Source organism: Schistocerca serialis, chromosome 8, assembly GCF_023864345.2.
Source record: "Schistocerca serialis cubense isolate TAMUIC-IGC-003099 chromosome 8, iqSchSeri2.2, whole genome shotgun sequence".
Taxonomy (NCBI): Eukaryota; Metazoa; Arthropoda; class Insecta; order Orthoptera; family Acrididae; genus Schistocerca; species Schistocerca serialis.
Window position 1 is genome coordinate 620269966 of NC_064645.1, and position 22452 is coordinate 620292417.

General features: G+C 37.9%; 1 protein-coding gene across 1 annotated transcript in view; it reads left to right on the forward strand.

Annotated features, from left to right (window-relative positions):
• Positions 1–19971, forward strand: part of LOC126416177 (uncharacterized) — a 184298-nt gene extending 164327 nt beyond the window's left edge. Inside the window, exons 7-8 of the mRNA XM_050083752.1 lie at positions 7443–7565; positions 17092–19971. Coding sequence (XP_049939709.1) covers positions 7443–7565; positions 17092–18182 — 1214 coding nt within the window. The 3' untranslated portion in view covers positions 18183–19971. The remainder of the gene's footprint in view (positions 1–7442; positions 7566–17091) is intronic.
• The last annotated feature ends 2481 nt before the right edge of the window (positions 19972–22452 follow it).

Below are 22452 nucleotides of genomic sequence, written 5' to 3' on the forward strand. Positions count from 1 at the left end.
ACTGTTTTACACTAAGCAACTCTCAAGGGGAAGTCAAATGTATCTGTGGTACTGAGCTGTGTGGCATGATCTTTTGTACCAAAACACATTGGCAAAATTATTGGCTCGCTTCAGTGCTCATTCACACTATGTGGTCAATGCAATGAATAATGCAATTGAGAGACAGAGCGTGCTACATATTTTTAAAATATTCCAAGTCAACTAATTACAGGAAAGAAATACCATCAAGTTATTTTTGGATATTTTTACACTTCTCTGCTTTCTGTTGTCACCCCCACCTATAACTCAACTTACTCCCACCATATTTTTATACAAATACTGAGTTATGTATGTACCAAATATGGTTGAAATGGTTTCAGGGGTGCCTGAATCATGCTTTTATGTAACACCTTTTTACTCCTACCTTCAGCCATAGAAGTGCTTGTGGTGTCTTAGTATCACAGTAAATTTTCATAGGTACCAAGTGGTGTGTGCCAGTTTTGGTATAAGGCCCTTTGGGTGTTACAAAGGTATGCTGATATCTGAATAAAATCATTTAGGGTATTAGGCTCCATTATTATGAAACATGACTGCTTCGTTGTTGTAGTGTTTCATAATGACATGCCCTAATAACCAAAATGATTTTATCTAAATTGACACTGGCCATGGAAGCTTACGAAATAATATGCTGTCATTTTACTGTCTTTGCACTCCCTCCTAGCCCTAAGTGTAGGGGTGAAAGATCATCATGGCTTTCACCATTAAATCTAGCGACCCCAAGGACTATGGATTTGACATTAATATTGATCTTTTGACCTGTAGCTTCTTTTTCTTGAAGAACCATTTATCCAGTGCTTCATTTTTCTGAGGATTTGTGAGTGTGGCGTCTCTAACTTAAGGGTCTACATTTGATGAAATTTTCTACACGTTTTCTCTCTAAAGCCCCAACCATAGGGCTGGCTAGGGCGTATTACCCCCCATCCCCAATATTTTTGTACAAATAATGAGTCATGTAAGTACAAACTTTAACTGAAATTGCTCCAGACATTCCTGAGTTAAGCTGGTAGTGGTTAAGGTGGTATTGGTTCTTACCCCCACAGAAAGCATTACAGACAGACATACAACAACTCACCAAAGTATCATCTAGACTGGATGAATGGTATAGAAACAAACAGAAGAACAACAAACAAGGAAGCAAACTTCCATTTTTATGTGTTACATAAGGCTAGCATAATGGTAAGACAGAGATTTAGGAACCAGGTTTTAAATTGTAAGACATTTCCAGGGGCAGATATGGACTCTGACCACAATCTATTGGTTATGAACTGTAGATTAAAACTGAAGAAACTGCAAAAAGGTGGGAATTTAAGGAGATGGGACCTGAATAAACTGACTAAACCAGAGGTTGTACAGAGTTTCAGGGAGAGCTAAGAGAACAAACGGCATGAATGGGGGAAAGAAATACAGTAGAACAAGAATGGGTAACTTTGAGGGATGAAGTAGTAAAGGCAGCAGAGGATCAAGTAGGTAAAAAGACGAGGGCTAGTAGAAATATTGAATTTAATTGATGAAAGGAGGAAATATAAAAATGCAGTAAATGAAGCAGGCAAAAAGGAATACAAACGTCTCAAAAATGAGATAGACAGAAAGTGCAAAATGGCTAAGCGGGGATGGCTAGAGGATAAATGTAAGGATGTAGAGGCTTATCTCACTAGGGGTAAGATAGATACTGCCTACAGGAAGATTAAAGAGATCTTTGGAAAAAAGAGAGCCACTTGTATGAATATCAAGAGCTCAGATGGAAACCCAGTTCTAAGCAAAGAAGGGAAAGCAGATAGGTGGAAGGAGTATATAGAGGGTGCGATGTTCTTGAGGACAATATTATGGAAATGGAAGAGGATGTAGATGAAGATGAAATGGGAAATACGATACTTCGTGAAGAGTTTGATAGAGCACTGAAGACCTGAGTCAAAACAAGGCCCCGGGAGTAGACAACATTCCATTGGAACTACTGACAGCCTTGGGAGAGCCAGTCCTGACAAAACTCTACCATCTGGTGAGCAAGATGTATGAGACAGGCGAAATACCCTCAGACTTCAAGAAGAATATAATAATTCCAATCCCAAAGAAAACAGGTGTTGACAGATGTCAAAATTGCCGAACTATCAGTTTAATAAGTCACGGATGCAAAATACTAACATGAATTCTTTACAGACGAATTGAAAAACTAGTAGAAGCTGACCTTGGAGAAGATCAGTTTAGATTCCGTAGAAACATTGGAACACATGAGGCAATACTGACCCTATGGCTTATCTTAGAAGCTAGATTAAGGAAAGGCAAACCTATGATTCTAGCATTTGTAGACTTAGAGAAAGCTTTTGACAATGTTGACTGAAATACTCTCTTTCAAATTCTGAAGGTGGCAGGGGTAAAATATAGGGAGTGAAAGGCTATTTACAATTTGTATAGAAACCAAATGGCAGTTACAAGAGTTGAGGGACATGAAAGGGAAGCAGTGGTTGGGAAGGGAGTGAGACAGGCTTGTAACCTCTCCCCGTTGTTATTCAATCTGTATATTGAGCAAGCAGTGAAAGAAACAAAAGAAAAATTCAGAGTAGGTATTAAAATCCATGGAGAAGAAATAAAAACTTTGAGGTTCGCCGATGACATTGTAATTCTGTCAGAGACAGCAAAGGACTTGGAAGAGCAGTTGAATGGAATGGATAGTGTCTTGAAGGGAGGATATAAGATGAACATCAACAAAAGCAAAACGAGGATAATGGAATGTAGTCAAATTAAGTCGGGTGATGTTGAGGGCATTAGAATAGGAAATGAGACAATTAAAGTAGTAAAGGAGTTTGCTATATGGGGAGCAAAATAACTGATGATGGTCGAAGTAGAGAGGATATAAAATGTAGACTGGCAATGGGAAGGAAAGCGTTTCTGAAGAAGAGAAATTTGTGAATATCGAGTATAGATTTAAGTGTCAGGAAGTCGTTTCTGAAAGTATTTGTATGGAGTGTAGCCATGTATGAAGTGAAACATGGACGATAAATAGTTTAGACAAGAAGAGAATAGAAGCTTTCGAAATGTGGTGCTACAGAAGAATGCTGAAGATTAGATGGGTAGATCACATAACTAATGAGGAGGTGTTGAATAGGATTGGGGAGAAGAGAAGTTTGTGGCATAACTTGACTAGAAGGAGGGATCGGTTGGTAGGACATGTTTTGAGGCATCAAGGGATCACCAATTTAGTATTGGAGGGCAGCGTGGAGGGTAAAAATCGTAGAGGGAGACCAAGAGATGAATACACCAAGCAGATTCAGAAGGATGTAGGTTGCAGTAGGTACTGAGAGATGAAGAAGCTTGCGCAGGATAGAGTAGCATGGAGAGCTGCATCAAACCTGTCTCAGGACTGAAGACCACAACATCAACAACAACGACAAGGCTAGCAGATAAGTCTTCTGAGTTACATGGTTCTAGTACCTGTATTATTTTTATTATCTCTTGTTTTTGGAAGCAAAAATAGACATGTTACCAAAATAATGATGCTATTTTCTTCTACATTTGGAGGGCAGACTTTTACTCATTCACACACTAACCACAGTCAAATGTTGGTTCAAATTATTTAGTTAGTGAGGAATGTGACTCATTAAAATATTACTGGTGTCATACCTCCATCCCCTTATTCCTTTCCCTGCAGTTTAGTAGTGTATTATTACTGTCTGTAGATGGAAGCAAGGAAGATTAGGGTCTAACCTTCCATCAACAATGAGTTCACTAGAGACAGCTGTAGTCAGAGTTTTTCCTGATATGACAAGTGATGAATACAGCCACTTTCCCCCGGGGGGGATATATAGCTTGAATGGGGAGGGGGAGGATGGGGGGGAGAGGACAAAGTTATAGGCTTAAAATTTAAGTGATAGCATTCAAAAGACATAGCAGCACTATTAATATTTAAAATTTTTCATGAATAGCTAATATATAATTAAATAATATGTAGGTTAAGTACTAAGCTGTTAGGCTAAGCCTAAGTTAATTATATTAAATAATAAAATAATTTTATTGCATGCAAAAAAACTCACATTTACATCAAACTAATACGTCGAGGCTTTCTTACAGCATATCTCTTGATGACGTCATCAATAAAACTTTCTGTTGGCTCATCGTCCCCTTCAGTTGAAATCTTCACACAAGCTTGGAGCATTTCCTGACCCATCCTATTCCTTAATTCTGTCATCACCCTATTCATTGTACTAAGTGACCTTTCCACACTGCAAGTTGAAATGGGAATGCACAGTACACATTCAGCGAGTGTCCGTAGTGCTTCGTAGCCGATGTCGGCTCTCAGAATGAAAGAAGCAACATCAGAAGATGTATCATCTAATTTATTACTAACATCATACCTAAAAGAATGCAAGTCTGCAATAATAGCATCAATGTTTGTAAGTCCCAAAATCAAGCACTGTTCTTTACAATCATTATCACTAAACTCTAGAAATTTTTTAAAACTTTCCAAATATGCACTTAGTTCTATCACTTTTATTGCCTTCTCATCAAACCATTGCTCAATTTCATCAATCATACTTTTAACAAATTTCCTTGCACTTTTCATAGCTTGAATCTGCTCCTCTACGTTCGTGAATAGCACACCTTTAACTTCTGTTGCATCCTCCTGCAGTTTTTTTAATTTTATTAAGAGTTTCATTTTCTGTGCTATGTCCATCACAGTCACAAAGACAGTCGATGTGTCTTAAATGTTCCAGAGTTCCAGAAACAAGTAGACGGATTTGCAAAATTTTAAGTGATTGTCTCTGCAAAAGTTTACATAAGTTCGAGACTGCATTTAACGTATCGTCTAAAATCACTAAACCTACAATGAAATTGGAATGCTTCATTTCTAACAAGATTCCTCCAGCTAAACTTGTTAAATCCGCATCGTCCTTGTGTATATGTTCACGTGCCATTATCATGGATTTGTAGGTTAGCAAAATAGCATGAACTGTGCGATAGGTATTTAACCATTGGATGTTAACAGCTTTGGGTATTTTTAAAACAGGTTGCTCTAAAGCACACTGAATTTCATGCAAAACATTTTCTCGTTTGAAAGAACCATGAAAAAGTTTGTAAATGTCTGTAACAACATGTAATGTGCGTTTTGTAATGGGATGTTTATTCCTAGAGTTGGTGGCAGCAATTGACATAACATATGCTCTACAGTGAATGTATGGCAGCTTATGGCCCTTCCTCTCTGACAACCGAGTGCGGACTCCTAAGATAGAACCACTATAATTAACAGCACCTTTGAAAGAACAAGATAATAATATGTCATAAGAAAGTTTTCTTTTCTTTAGTTCAGTATCAATTGCTGTAAATATGGATTCAGCTGAAGTGCTTTTCAACTCAACGAGACATAAAAACCTTTCCCTCACTTCAAACGATGGAGACGGTGCAACATATCCAACTACTAAAGACAGTTCACTTTGATTTTAAACATTTGTAGATTCGTCTGCCATTAATGAAAAATATTTGTGATGGAGAAGTGTTTCATCTTAAAAGTCTAAAGACTCTCCCAAACAAGTCAACAATTCTGACGCAGTATACTTACTAAGATATGTGGACCTTTTGCTCTGAAATTTTAACCACTTTTCAAGATTAATGTCGCTTTTCAGTACTACCTTACGATGTAGAGTTTCATATTTTGTTATGTGGGGTATTTCTTCCTTACTAAGGAAATACAGACTTCGAATTACCGATGACAATGCTTTGCGGTTTAAAGCTTTTTCATTTTCATTTTGTTTAAATATGTGTATGAATTGGAGCATTTAATCCCTGTAATCTACAATTTTCAAGTGCAATGGCTCTGTCATGTTTTTCTGAGTTGCCGTGCTTTTCTAGTTTTCCCGTGTTTCCAGTAGCTTTTCTAAATTTAGTGAAAGGTACAGAAATGAACACTCCTCCTGTTTTCTGTAGAGCTTCAACATCGTTTTTTAAATGCATTTCACACAATTTGCAGAAAGCCCCACCCAGCTCATGATCAAAGTACAACCAATTGTACTCACACTCTCATTTTTGCCGATACTTAATCTCGCATTCAATACTTTGTTTAGAATTGCAATTTATGGATGGGCCAGAAATAGCACATTTATCGTTTGAAAACTGTGGAAGGGAAACTGAAGACTTGGTAGACCTATGCAATTCATCGTCACAATCACTAGCACTTCTTTCAGTAGACTCACACTCATCTTTGTCTTTTGCAATACACTGTCTTTTATTAGAAAAGAAAGAAATTGAAGTTTGTTGTTTCGACATTGTATTTCGGCACTAACACTTCTTTTTATGTTATAAACCGACGAAGACGAAGACTGCACGTAGTACACTACATAATCACAGGTTACTGTAACCTGTCAACTGACTGTTACAACCTTACAACAGTTTCAACAATGCATTGAGTTTTTATACAACAATGAAAGCTTAGATTATACTCGTAGAGCAGCATTGCCAAACGTCCCACTCATGGTGGAATGTATCGCTTCTTTAGGCAAAAATTGTGTATCCCCATTGACACTGCAAAAATCATTGTCAAGTATACACAAATATTTGGTTTGAGCTTTGGACTCATCGATTAGGAAAAATCTATATGGCTATTAAATCTTGGAAATATTCCCAGCAATGTAATAAAAAAATTAATACAATCTTTTATAATGTCAGATGCTACTTCCAATTCTGTAGCAATACCCGTGGACATGTTTTGCGACATCAGGTTTATTATAAGGGCAAATAAAGTATAGATATGAGCGGCGGATAAGAATAAAGTTTGCAGCGAGGGTGGGCTGCGTACCTAAGGGATTAGCTTACACGTTAGGCCGATTGGAGGTGCGGTGAGGGAAGACATGAGAGAGGAAAGGCTGACTTATTTCACAATCGGCATTGCCAACACACCTTGCAATGCTTAGCTTTACCGCACACTTATTATACAGCAACTGCTAATTTGTTGGTGTTGGCAATAATAATAATAAAAACAGAACAATCGACACTAAGTGTTCCAAACCGAACTGATAAGTAACAAAACCAAACTATAGGGACCCAGCTACCACCTATTGTGTTACACATTCATTTTACTTGTAAAAACTGCATGTCATCTTGACTTCTCCATAGTTGACTCCAAACTTCGTTAGTAGCAGCAGCTGGCGTAGTTTAAATTTTGTCACAATGGTACAAGTTAACAGACTAGGTAATAATTTTTTTGTTTCACCACAACTATAGATATGAATTTCTCGGGGGTAATTTAGGGGGGGGGGGGGGGGCGACTTTCCTCCCCAGGCCACCCCCTGAATTCATCACTGGATATTACTTCGTAGAAGTAGCGATACATATACAGATAAATGTCACATTCTTGTTGTGCCTCTCTTAATAATTGTTGTAATGACTGCATTATATACCTCTTAATATTATCTTTCTAGATAAAAGGCTTGCAGCTAAAAGCCCCAAACCAGAAAGAAGGATTGTGAAGGATTTGGGAATATCACTGCAAGTGTCTGTGAAGAATGATCATGCTGCTGCACCTCCAGTTCAGAGAGTGAAAGGTAACTAATAGAAATTATATACTGGAAATAAATATTATTTACAGCTAGGATGACACCAACACATGAGGACACTAGCAGTTGAAGTATAACAACACATTTTTAATTCAACTTGAACTCTTGAACTGTCAGTTAGAAAGATGTGTGCTTGGAGAACTAATCATTAACAAAATTGATCAATTTAAAAGAAAGTTATCAGAATGGAAGCTCCTGGGAGAGGTGTAGATAAGGAAGGGACATGAAGGAAGAAAGAAAAAACATGAATGATGACAGTTAACAGTTTCTTACAAAAAGAATGAACTGAGTTTAAAATATTTTATTATGTACTTAAATATTTATAGTTGAACAGGGAGGACAGTGGAACTGAAACTTAAACTCATGTTGGAATGTTAGTTTCTAGTACAGGGAGACTGTTGTGTGTGTGTATGTGAGGGATATGCATTATTTTTATTAACAGTGAGAGCTTAGTTAGAATGCAGAAATAATATCAGATATGCTTTGAGGTATATAATACTTTAAAAACAGGAAGTTGAAAAATTTTATGCTGTCACAATGAAAGCAGCCTGCAATTAAGCAAATTTATCTTGTTGCACTTACAATAATATATTTAAATTACACATACACCAATGAATTATTGGGTTGCTAATGGATTAGCCTGTTCTGCTATATGATACCTTGATTTTAGTGTTTCATCTTAGTGTTATTCATATCTCCATTTGTTCAAACACATTTTGTATCTTAATTCCATTACAAGTTCTAATGTTTGGCCTAATGTTCTGTGAGCAGTTTTAATAGAGGTAGCATTTAAGTATTGTCAGTAACAATCCTGGTGGTGTATTTGTGTAAGCACATGTGTGTTGCAGAATATAATCTGTGACTTGTTAGTATTTCCCCAACATCTTTTGATAATTTATAAATGTGATCCTTCAGCTTGTCCCAGCATACTTCATGACAAAATAGCTCACGAGTGAATGGCCAGATGTCAGTGTCCAACAGACACAATTTTTTTATGTCAACAGTGGCTACTACAAGCAGACAGAAGAAGTAGCCATGGGGAGTCTACTCTCACCAATTGTCACCAACATGTGTATGGAATATTTGAGGAAGAAGCCCTGGAGCCAGCCCAATGAAAACTACCTGTTTTTTTCAATATGTAGATGACACCTTCACCTTTGCCATGTGGCCACATAGAAGAGAGACCTTGAATGACTTCCTCATACATCTGAATTCCATTCATCAGAACATTGATTTAACCTTGGAATGAATTCAATGAACTGTGGATGAAGCCCAACCAACAGGGAATTACATGCATTGAGTGAAAATAATAGTGCTTCGAGAATGCACAGTAAAATTTAAAAAGAATAACTGATTGCTGCAATCTATAATTTTCAAGTCAATATAACAGTTGCTGAGTGCAACAACTTTCTGAATGGAAGGTAACCTGATGAATTTTCATTTATTACTTCAGGCTGCATACATTTACCATGGGAGTGGAAGTGGATGGAGTGCTTCTCTTACTGGATGCCCTGGTAAAAAGAAGAGATGTTGGCACATTGGGCCACAGTGTTTACCAGAAAAAGGTGCACGCTGACCTATACATAGATGCAGACCACTGTTATTACCCAGCATAGAGGAATGGCAAGCTCAAAGCATTGGTACATAGGACTTGAATTCTCTAACATTGAATGTTTCAACCAAGAACTTGAACACCTGAGGTCAGTGTTCCAGAAGAACAGCTACAGAGTGACTGATTTGGAGCCCTACATCCTACATTTTCGGTACAACTGATGGAAATAGAAGAGCAATCTCAGGAGGATAAGACCATTGCATGTATTCCTTTTTGTGGTACATTATTTGGAAAGATAGGATGAATTACTCTGAAACAACAAGTGAAGACAATCTTCTGCCCACTGCATAAAACATGGGCACTGCTTGACAGTAGCAACAACAACCTTGGATTATGGAAATCTGGCACCTGTCAGACCAGACACCTTGCCAGTGTGGCGAGACATACGTAGGTCAGATGGTGTGTACTGTCAAAGGTCATTGTTGAGATATCAACAGAACACCAGATTGCAGGAGCCTAACAAGTCGGCAGTTGAATCACATTTTCTGTGGAAAGTACAAAGATTGAATTATGACCATATTGAGATTCTTACACAGGCATTTAACTTCTGGGATCATTTCATAAAAGGATCTGTTGAGTATTGAGTAAGGCAACCACTAATCAATCATAATAGTGGCTTCATGCTTAAAGGCCTGGAAACCTGCAATTAATCTGGTTAAGAAGGGGAAAGAGATACCTTGCAATGAAGTGACTATGAAGACAGGCAGAGGAACAGCAGAGTTGCCAGCAGTATGTGTAACTGGTCAGAAATGTAGGATAGTGTGGTGTCACCATCAGACACCACACTTGCTAGGTGGTAGCCTTTAAATTGGCCGTGGTCCGTTAGTATACGTCGGACCTGCGTGTCGCCACTATCAGTGATTGGAGACCAAGTGCTGCCACACGGCAGGTCTAGAGAGACTCCCTAGCACTCGCCCCAGTTGTACAGCCGACTTTGCTAGTGATGGTTCACTGTCTACATACTCTCTCATTTGCCGAGACGACAGTTTAGCATAGCCTTCAGCTACGTCATTTGCTACGACCTAGTGGGGCACCATATTCAGTTACTATTCTGAACAGATAATATTGTGAATCATGTATCGTCAAGAGTGACGTTCATCATTAATGGATTAAAGTTAAGTATCAAAGTAATTATGTCCACTTTCTGAATTCTAATTCCTTGTCATGTTCCAGACTTCACGTCAGTATAGTTCTTCCCTCCTCACGCCAGCCTGCGTGAGCTAAAAAGTGTGCATTTCGGCCTCCTCTAGTAACACGGTGTTGGTTCTTCTGCCAACACAACAGATAGAACAGTGTGTCAGTCTGAGTAGTAGGGGAGGAGATGCTGGGCACAAATGGTGAACAGAATGTCAGATCAGAGAGAGGAAGGAAAGAGAGAAAAATGTGCTCTGGCTTCTGAGACATCAGTTTATCAGTGCACCTGATGATGGAAATTTGGTCACTTGTTAAATTACTGTGGCCATTGGAAACTGACATCTGGCCTCTCACCCATGAACTACATCATCCTGAATATGCTGGAATAAGCTGAAGAACCACATCACATACTGCTATGGGGAGGAGATGTATCACAGCATGAAAATACTTGACAAGCTGTGCCACTGAAAAGGAGCCATTTGCTAAATGCATTTGCATGCCTTTTGAGATGCCATGAAGAATGTGTGGTTATGAACCTTCCCAAGGTAACACATCACACTGACTTAAGTGGCAGCCGGAAGAATAAAGAAATGTCCTGGTCTAGTCATCATACAGCAGAGAGTACATATTGCTTCCCAGTGCCTGGGCTCTACTAACAAACAGATACTCAAATTACATGTACTGCTGACCAACCATTTCATTGCTGGATGTGGGAATGTTTTGATGTTGTTGAATGGGCTGCAGTGGATTCTGCACAAAGGAAGGCCACCAGATATCAAACATCAAAATTCAAGTACATATGAGTGAGACAATCTTCTGAAACATCCTGTCAGACTATCATCAATCTCAGATCCAAATAATTGGATGAGGCTATGCTTTCATTTCTTAATAACTTGAGGCTGAAGCAGCTGAAGAATATCGTGAAACCTTTCCTGCTCTCATGTGCACAAGACCTATTAAACCAAACAAGTCTGGCAGCAGAGGGCAGCAGTACGGAAACTAAGAGAAGATCCAAATACTGTGGTCTTAACAGCTAACAAAGGCAATGCAGCTGTTGCCCTGTCTCACCAGAATTATGTGAAGAAATTTTATGCCTGCTTAAGATAGTGCCTACCAAAGGGTCAACATTGGCCCTACAAAGAGGGTGAGAGAAAGACAATGATGTTTCTCAAATTAGGGTGTTAAGAAGTTATGAAAGAGACCATTAGTTCCTCCGAAACTTTATGGACTGCTGGAAGTTCACTTTTATGCCCCATTACTAGCAACATTTGTGACTCAACATAGTCATGTGCTAAGTTTGTTTATTCCTTATGTTGGGAAACATTCACACCACATTTGCACCCCCCCTCACCCCCCCCCCCCCCCCCCACCTCTCTCTCTCTCTCTCTCTCTCTCTCTCTCTCTCTCTCTCTCTCTCACACACACACACACACACACACACACACACACACACACACACACACACACACAGATTGCCTTTACAAGAATCCTTTACAAGACCCTGCATGACAACAAAAGTCTCATCCAAGAGCTTGAACATCTGAGGATGGTATTCCAGAAGAATGGCTACAAGGAGTGGCAAATTCAGAGAGCCCACTGTACCACTGGCAGAAACAGAAGAGGACCCTCAGGAGGAAGTGGCCACTGCATTTATTCCCTTTTTATGGTGCTCTGTCTGGAAAGATATGATGAATTTGAAACACCAAGTGATGATGGCTGTTTTGCCTACTGCCTAAACTTGGACAGTGTTGGATACAGGGTTACATGGGATGGATTATGACCATACTGTGGTTCTGCCTAAACTTGGACAGTGCTGGATACAGGATTACATGGAATGGATTATGACCATACTGTGGTTTTGACACCTGCATTTAACTTCTGGAACTGCTTCATTGAATTTATTGATATCCTAGTAAGAGAACCACTGATCAGTCATTATAATGACTACATGCTTAAGTCCTGTGAACCAGCAATTAGTCTGATTAAGAAGAGGAAGGGGATACCTGTAATGAACTGACTTCAGGGGCAGGTAGAGGGACAGCAGAGGTGCTGCCAGCATGTGTTCCAGGGCACAAGCCTAGGACAGAGCTATTTGTTGAACTCAAGAGTAGTTAGCAGATATAATGGCAGATTGGAGGGTGGAGGGGAAGAGAGAAAAGTGCTGTGCCATCCCTCAAGTGGTCAGTTTACCAGTGTACCTGATTATGGCAATGTGGATACTTACTGAAATAAATACACATACTTTTCCATTAGTACATTGAAGACTTTGTGGAAAAAATTGAAAAATCACAGTCAGCCAGTTATAGGAATTTTCTGCAGTCTACCTTGAATAAAATATAACATTGAACGTAATGCATTGAAGTTAAACACTTTTTATACCATCTCACCTGAAAAATTCATATCCATCTGTACTATTATGTACACCTGACAGCACAAAAAGTGGCCAAGGCTGAAGATTGAATTACCTACCATGTTACACAGGAATCTATCTTATTATGGGGTGTTGAAATGTAATGAACAGTGTAATAGAAGGATTAACACCTTCTTAACACTTAGCATGCAGATACATCCTCTAAAAATTTACAAGAAAGCTATGCTGCATCATTTGTAGCATTACGGACATAGTAAAGGCACTGTATTTTGCGATGTGAAGTCAGGAACAGTAAGAAGTATCTAAATGTCGAAAGCTGATGTCGAAAGCTGTAGCATAATGCATGCATAGCTGTGACATAGTTGACTAGTTGACAGTCTAGTGGCCCTGGCAAAAAGGTTTGATTCAAATAAGGCTTATTGCAGCTTTTTTTTTTCCATTGCTCCATTAATTTCTGTAACTGGTAGGAATCACAAAACTAACAGAATGAATAGTCCAGGGTTTTTATAAAGCTATTTTTGGCCATCAAAAGTGCATTGCATGATGCTTCATTACCTCATAATATTCTAATCAGAGGCATTCAGCTTCAATCACTGTCTGAATCTGTGAGGAAAGGAGTCTGTGAGGTGAGTAATGAATATCTCATTTTCGGACACCTCCTCCCAAGGAGCTACAGTGATGTTCTAAAGGTCATCACAGGTTCTAAGTGTGTGGTCAGGCAAGTTTCTGGCATGATCTGTTTTGTTTCTGCCCATAAGTTTTCAAAAGAGATTAGGTTTGGTGCTGGAGGTGGCCAATCAAGAGGAGGAAATCACTTTTTTTTTCTGTAAACCAACCCTGCACCATCACTGACACGTATAGGAGACTCGTCTTGCTGGAAACAGGTTAATCCCTCTGGATGTAGTTGTTGCACTGACAGGACCAGAATATTACTCATAATACTGAGCAGCACCAAGTTGACCATCTATCCTGTGAAGCATTCCAAGTCCACAGGAATGCATCCAGCCCCAAACTGCAACAGACATGAGGCTGCAGTGAAGTGACTCATGGATGTATGTATGGCCAAAATGGGCACCTTGCAGCCTTTGTATTTGTACTGGGCCATCATTCACTAAGAACAGTACTGATTTGTCAGAAAATATCATGTTCAAGATTGACAATGTCCTCAGCAAACACTAATATGTAGAGTCGATGATCATCACTGAGTTTCTCCTTTGTTGCTGCTTGTTTGTGAGGTAGTCTGGTCTCCTGAAGCTGGTGCCAGCCCTTATCCACTGACCTGGGAAATGCAGGTGTGTTTAAAAAAGGGTTTTGCCATGACGTTTTGAGAAGTTCATTATCTTGGATGGGTATCCTTACATGACAAACTCCAGTTCCCAAATACGTACTAGATGCTGCAGTATCTGCATTGTCACGTGTACACTCAGTGACTCAGTACTGTGCCCCAGCCTCCAGCAATGTCAAATCCCCTTCCTCCACAAGAGAAATGACGTGATCATGAATAGCCTGTTGACAATGAGGCATGGCATATGAATAACTTGACTAGACTGAAAGCAATGTTGAGCAGATATTTGCACTTTTTCCTGTACTGTCATTGGCTGTTATAGAATGAATTGTGTGCTTGCAGACATAACTCGCCCCAACATACTGTTAATTTATAACCGTGTAATATTGATGAAACTGTGTGAATAATTCTCATGTATAATTCAAACAGAGGTAGTAAATTTAATTTTTTGTCAGCAAGGAGCTCATTCTCCAGCATAAGGAACTCTCACTAGTACATAGCCAAAATTCCATTGCATCTTCTGAGGAAAATCAGCTGCACTTCCTTGACATAGGTTTCACATAATACAATGGTGGATTTCATAGCGAGCAAATTGTTGAATGACAAGAGTGTGTGCCTTATGTCGAAGGAGGGAGAGAGGGAGGGTGGGAGGGATGGAGGCATGGGTTCACATTGATTCAATCATGAGTCACTTTGCATATGAAGCCTGCACATTGTTTATTCTGCTACAGTGATCATTTACAAACTTATCATCAATTAACATGTGCACTATATCTGCAGAGAATACCAACATATTCCCTTTTCAGAAAAGATTTTGTTCTTTCTTGGAAGACGTAGAATACTGACAAGATCAGTTTCCTGTAATTTTTTGAACTAATATTTCCTTTAAATTTATTCATGTTACATGGATGTTGTTTGAGGTCTGCAACTGTATTATAAGATTGTGTGGAATAATTTTATATTGCTGCAGTCACTTTTTACTAATATTTTATTAGCACAACGCATTTCAGCAGCATGCTGCCATCATCAGGTGCATTATACAGTTACTTATACATCAGCTGATGGGTTATGTACATTAGCTGTGTGTGCCAGTGGGGTTAAGAATTGAAAAATAAACATTTTTGTTGGCGATTTCACATAGAGCACAGTAACAGGCCAATCACAGCTTAGCATTTTCACAAACAAGTTGTAAACAGACATTTATGAAAATGCTAAGCAGTGATTGACCTGTCACTGTGCTCTGTGTGCCAAAAAATGAAATTGCCAACAAAAATGTTTATTTTTCGATTCTTAACCCCACTGGCACACACAGCCAATGTACATAACCTATCAGCTGATGTATAAGTAACTGTATAATGCACCTGATGATGGCAGCATGCTGCCGAAATGCGTTGTGCTAATAAAATATTAATAAAAACTGACTGCAGCAGCATAAAATTATTCCACATAATATTTCCTTGTCTGTGTGTCCTCAAGATAAATAGGAAAATGTGGTGTGTTGCATTTCTTTCATGTCACTGTAACAGGACTTTAACTCTAGGTCTCTTTCTGGTTGGCTATAAATTCCTGGAAAATAAGACTAACATATTCTATCAGTTTTGAGTCTGTATCATTATTAATACTAAATACTAAGGTACTAGCAATGATTTACAACATGTGACTCTCCAAGAACAAGACGTAACCTGCTTCTGTGAATGTTTACTTAGCCCTTCTCACAAATTTATTGTGGATAACAATACAAGGTTCTGTTATCACTTTTGATGTATTTGTTGATTGGTTGTTAGATGTCCCAGTGGAAATAAGAATAGCCATGTGTGGTTTTGTGACAGCTTTCCTTGAGGTCCACCAGCAACTAGTCACTTCTGGGATAAAACCAGTCCAGTTGTTGAAACAGCATACACTGGTTTATTGTATTATCATTGTTAGTGAGTTTCAGATGATTGACTTTTTTGTGGGGGCAGGTTGGTGAGCGGGGGGGGGGGGGGGGGGGGGGGGGGGGGACATTCTCCTACCAAACTACTCCATTTGCCACTGAGGAGAATGTTACTGCACTGTGGAAGGTAGTGGACAAAGACTGCTTTGGCACACACCAAATATAAGAACTGCAGGATCATTCTGAAAGGTCACATCAAAGGAAAAAAATCATTGTTCTTTGCAAGTACTGAACTCATTGAGAGTGGAGTAGATGACACATTGTATCTAAGAGTGCAGAAAAAAAATCATTTGACAAATTTTAGTCTGATGTATCTTTCAATGTCAATACTACTATTACAGCCAGTACAAATGTGGCTGTATTACTGTAATGTTCCAATTGATTGACAGAAGTGACTCTTTAAATGCAAAGATAAATCCATCGCACTCCAAAAATCTCATTCTGTCAAAACAAGAGTAATTGCAATTCCTTTTACTGTATAAATAATTCTTCACAACACTCAAAAAACAATTTCTGAGTGTGGTACATGGAGCAATCCCTGCTACAAAGGTGTGAAAGCCATTCTGAAAGGCAGGACCTGACAGTTGTATCTGTCAAACTTCCTGACATGGCTAAATATGTGCTAGCTGATCTGGGACTCTAAACCAGATCCCCACTTTTCTTGAGCTATCAAATTCTTGTGTTCTTCCCTGTACTTCCCCAAGGGGCAATTCATTGTTTCCAAATGTTTGAATTGTTTCTAAAATGTTTGAGTGAAGTGCCTTTTATTTCTGTTTTGTTTCACAAAAGAGTTTGTTTCTTTGTACTATTGTTTTGTTTCTTATTTTGTTTTTATGTTGTAGGGGTATATTTGATAATTTGTCATTTTGCAAATGCACAGACATGTACTTCATCTCATTTTTATGTAATTGACTATGATTGCAGGCAACTCCCTCATTTCTTGTAAAATTGTTCCTTGACAATAAATTCATGGAAAAGTTTGCAGTGACACAGCATGTACATCTGAGGCAGATAATTAATCATATTTCAGTTTTAATAATTACAAATCTGGTAGTGATTGCACGAAAGTACAAAAATTGATGTTGGAAGTAGTTTGTAGAATTACTCAGAAAGTGTAGATAGTTACCTTGTGATATAAGTATTAGAAAACCTTACTAATGTTTGTTGTTTTGTCTCCAGTATCACCAAAGAACATAGCAGGAACAGGTAGAGTAGGACCACGTCAGCAAGCAAGAATGAGCTACAGTAGTCAGTCAGAAGATGAAACAGTCCGTGTGAATACTGAAAGGAAGGTTCCCAGCAAACGACAGAACAAGAAATATGAGCAATCTCCAGAAACTAAACCTCTTTCTGGGGCTAGTACACCATCATCAAAGGAGAAAGAGGTGGCTCATGATGCTTCTGAAGCTAATGTGACTGGTGCTTCAAAGCCACCGTTACCCCCTGTTTGTGACTCAAGGACAGGAAATGAAACGCCAAAACCAAAGCGACAGATACTAAAAGCAGTACGACAGAGAGGACAGAGAAATTCTACAAATAAAAGTTATGGAACAAAGTCAAGTGACTCAGATAAAAAGGAAAGTAGTGATGATGCGAAGGAAAGGAGTGAATCGGGAGATGATGGGTGGGAAGATGTCACTACTACAAGTGGAACTGAGAGTATGTCTGAAGATGCTGTGCCTTCTCAAATGGAAAATAGTCCATGTGTAGTTGCTATGAATGATTTGAGTTTGAGTGAAACAAAGGAAGTTTCTGAAGCTAATTATATGAGCAAAACCCAAAATAATTCTGAAGAAGCTGTTATGCCATCAGAAGGAACAGACCACACAGAAACGAAAATGTCTGATATTGACAACTTATGTTCTAGTACTGCTGATCAGTCAACTGCTGAAAATCATGGAAAAACTGCATGTGATTCTGATCATTCTGCTGTGGTTACTGAAACACTGTCTGATATTAACAACTTGTGTTCTAGTTCTACTGGCCAGTCAACTGCAGAGAGCTGTGGAAATGCTCCACATGATTCTACTGGTAGTCCTGCTGTGGATGCTGAGACAGTGCGCACAAGTGACCCTGGTCTTTCACCTGGAGATACTAAGCAAGAAGAGCTGTTGAATTCTGCAGCTGTTGAAATTCAGCAAAATGAAACAGGAAATCCAAACTGTTGCAGCACTGATGCTGAAACAATAGCTGTGGAAAGCAAAGAAACAGATTTAGCAACACCTGAGCAGAGCAGCAAAGGAAGTGAGGGAAAAATGGATGAAAAATAATTTGTTGCAGTTTATTGCCATGTAATTACTGATGTGCTCAAAATTCTGTTTCAATTACATTCTCCATTAAACTTTGCAAAAGCTTTGCATATTTGTGTTGAAGGGAATATTTATAGTTTTTGTTGGTTATATTTTGTTTAGTCTGTGCTATTTTGTAGGAATTAAATAGCTTCCTTGCCTGGTCCTTAGTGTATGGTTCTAAATGTTGCTATGCTAATTGTGTTAAAGATAATTCAGGCCTCTATTTCCTACCCATACATTAATGCAAAAATGTATTTTGTACATTAGTATTTATAATGAACACTTTTTATAATCTAATAATTTATTGTTATTTATGCTTTTTCCTGTTGAAAATCCTCTGGAAGTTCTCATATTTATTTTCATGAAATTATGTAACAGTTAATAAAACAATTTATGATTTTGTATCAAGCTGTGATGAAACTAAGGGATGCTTTAACTTTTTGTAGTGTAATAATCAGATTGTATGTAATACTTCAAACATGAGAAAGTGCATGTCAGACTTACACTGGAATGTTATAGTTTTCAATTACAATTTTTGAATTTCATACATTATTAAACATGCTGAAAGAAATAGCTTTATTTAATTAAATTCTTCTGGCAGTCTATACACTTACACGTATTCTTCAGTTCCTTTGTGGTGGTGTTTATACATAGTACTGGATACATTGTATTCACAGAAATGGAAGGCACTGCTTCTCAAGCCAAAAATTTACATAAAAAATCATCTGCTGTGAGTATATTGCAACTTACAAATACTATGTTTGGTTCTGTCAAAATTAAATTTATAAGTGTCAGTGTTGTTGTAATTTACAACTTTTCGATAGAACATGCTGTACTGTTGCCATATTTATGAACGGTATCCAGAACTTGAATAGTTTCATTTCAATTATGGCCTCTAGACCTGTATTTTTTGTGATGAAACATAAATACTTCAGCTTGAATGTTATGTACATGCTAGAAAATTTTTAAAACTTGTCATTCAGTGTATTGACAGAGGCATGATGTGAGAATAAATTGAAGATATTTTCTGAATCTGTTAGTTTTTGAGAAGGGGAATTTTTAATGTTACTGTGGGTGTCTTATAAATTAAAACATGTAATTACAGACCTCACATTGACTGAGCACTATTGTATTACAGTACTTTACTGATGGAAATCAGGCTGTCATTCTGTACTGAATACCATTATTATTTCCAAAATTGATATATTTAAAGCCTACAGATTCCATCATTTTGGATGCTGTCTGTACTGCAAACTGTACCTACATCTGGAGATGAGTTTATAAGTCTAATATAATCTACACATATGGTTAAACCAAATTTCAGAAACAGGACAGTGGTACTTTTTGTATTTTGTGATAAATATACAAATTAAGTGAAAATTCATAATGGATGTTTATAACTACTGGAAATATTTTCATTCTTCTGAACTAATTAATAAATTTTGTGGTTTATCAAGTTTTCTGAAGTCTGTACTCATGAAAATAGTTTCATCTTTAAACCACATGATATTAAACTATAATCTGTGGATAGCTTGACCTATATGCTGCATTAAATTATCTTTCGTATTTTGTGTAAATTATTTTGTCAGTTTATTTTCCGTATAGTGAAATATTTGGAAATATGTTTAGTTATACATGAAAATTCATTGATACTGATAGGTATTCTGTGATTGGTTAGCAAGGAAATACCTTTGCTTGGTACATGATGTGTCCTTTCAAACCTAATGAATAAATTACTGATATGTTCTAGACAGTAGTGGCCTCTTAATTTCTGGTGTTTTTCTTTAAATTAGGTCATTTGCAAAAAGAAAAATCCTAAAATAATTTAATTTAAACACAATTTCACTTCTAATGGGGATTCTAGAATTTTAAAATTTACTAAATTTCTCTCCATCTATTCAGTTCTTCACAGTGTTGGAAGGATCACATAATTTTATCAGGTTGATTACCAGCTCTTATATTTTGGAGAACTTTAGACATTTTCAGATCTATTTGTGCCCTTTTCTTTTATATCATCTTACTAGGTTTTTTTTTTAAATTAATGTTAATGCACTGACTGTACATTAATTCAGCTTGAGCACTTCATCCCAAAAGTCCATGACTTGTGGCCTAGTGATTAGCATTGCTGCTACTAGGTTATGGGGTTCAGGATTTGATTCCCGTCCAGGAAAAAGATTTTCTTCACTCAGGAATTGGGTGCTTGTGTTGCCTAATCATCTCATCTTCATCAACGAGCAATTTGCTGAATTTGCATCATTCAGAAACACTAGCACCAGATGGCCAAACATTGCTAGATGGGTTACCCAGCCAATAATGCCATACAATCGTTATTTTACCCCAACAGGAACAAAAACTGTAACTACTGTTCATAATCTTCTCATAATAGAACAATCTGATTGATGACTGTCAATCACATATTGATTTATTTTACTCTGACCAACTCAGTCTGAAATCAGTCCCTGCCTAATACTATGTTCAATTTTTCTGTGGGCATTTCATAATGTCAGGTTCATGGCACTTCCTTCTCGGGTATTAGAATTAAGTTAACATCACTACATGACTGAACACATATTTGTGAGTGTGTGTAGTGGACCAGTCTACATGTTATATACTAGAACTTCTCTGTTTTTACTTGTTAGTTTTCTGCTACATGAATGTTAGTGTACTTGCCTTTACAAGTAAGTCTGCTGTCCTTGCTAAAAAATTTTTGAGCTGCTTAATGTTAGTGAAAGTTTGACACAGTTACAAATACCTAACACTAACAAAATAATAATATTCTGCCCAATTAATTGCAATTTTTTTATCTTTCTAAACTGGATTTATTTTTTGTTATTCCCACTCTTAACAGATTTCCTTGCATCCGTTAACAGAGCATAAAGCCCAATTTTTTAAATGACCTAGATTTTGTGGTTTTTATGAGGTTCACTTTCATTTGGGATGTATTATACCATTAGTTTCCTTACTTTGACAGTATTAAATGCACAAATTATTTGCCTTTGTTATTTCCTTTTCTTGGCTTGAAAAGCACACCAATTGTAATATCAGATGTCAGCAATTCCACTTCCATGTAGTGGAAATACTGAAACATTTTGCATTTGTAAGAGTGTAGGTGTAAAAGCATAGTGGAGACAGCTGCTGTGATGATGTAGAACATTATGTTTATGAAGTATTAACCCCTCTGTTGATTAAGAGTAGGTTCAATAATATTTCGTGTTTCCAGGTTATTTCTTCAGACTGTTGCCTTCTAGAGGGTTGGGTTGGGTTGGTTTTGGGGAAGGAGACCAGACAGCGAGGTCATCGGTCTCATCGGATTAGGGGAGGATGGGGAAGGAAGTCGGCCATGCCCTTTCAGAGGAACCATCCCGGAATTTCCCTGGAGTGATTTAGGGAAATCACAGAAAACCTAAATCAGGATGGCTGGACGTGGGATTGAACCATCGTCCTCCCGAATGTGAGTCCAGTGTCTAACCACTGCGCCACCTCGCTCGGTCTGCCTTCTAGAACTAACATTACAAACCCACTTGTGTCAGAGCAATTGACACATTCTTAAAATATAATCAATGATATGAATTAATAGAGGGAAACATTCCACATGGGAAAAATATATCTAGAAACAAAGATGATGTGACTTACCAAACGAAAGCGCTGGCACGTTGATAGACACACAAACAAACACAAACATACGTCTTTCCCTCTCCTTCCCTCTTTCCTGATGAGGCAACAGTTTGTTGCGAAAGCTTGAATTTTGTGTGTATGTTTGTGTTTGTTTGTGTGTCTATCGACGTGCCAGCGCTTTCGTTTGGTAAGTCACATCATCTTTGTTTCTAGATATATTAAAATATTATCAGATAGATAAAAAATATTTCCACCAAGCAGCAGCAGAAGAAAACACACATAATGTTAAGGAAATGTGCAAACTTTCACAGCCAATGACTCCATCTTCTGGTAGAAGGGTTAAAGGGGAAGGAGAAAGATGAAGGAAAAAGACTGGCAAGGTTTAGAACATAGGAAGAGTTACAGAAAAGTTGCCCAGTACCCCAGGTCAGGGGAGATTTACAAGACAGGGTGAGAAGGAAAGACTGTTAATAAGCAAGAGGGATTACTGATAAAACATTGTGTAAGGGTTAATAAGAGCAGAAAGCTAAGTCTTTGCTTCTCATCTTGTCTGCAAGTCTTCCTGACCCAAGGTTTTGGGTGACTTTTCCATAACTCTCTCCATTACCTAAAATTCAAGCAGTCCTTTTTATTA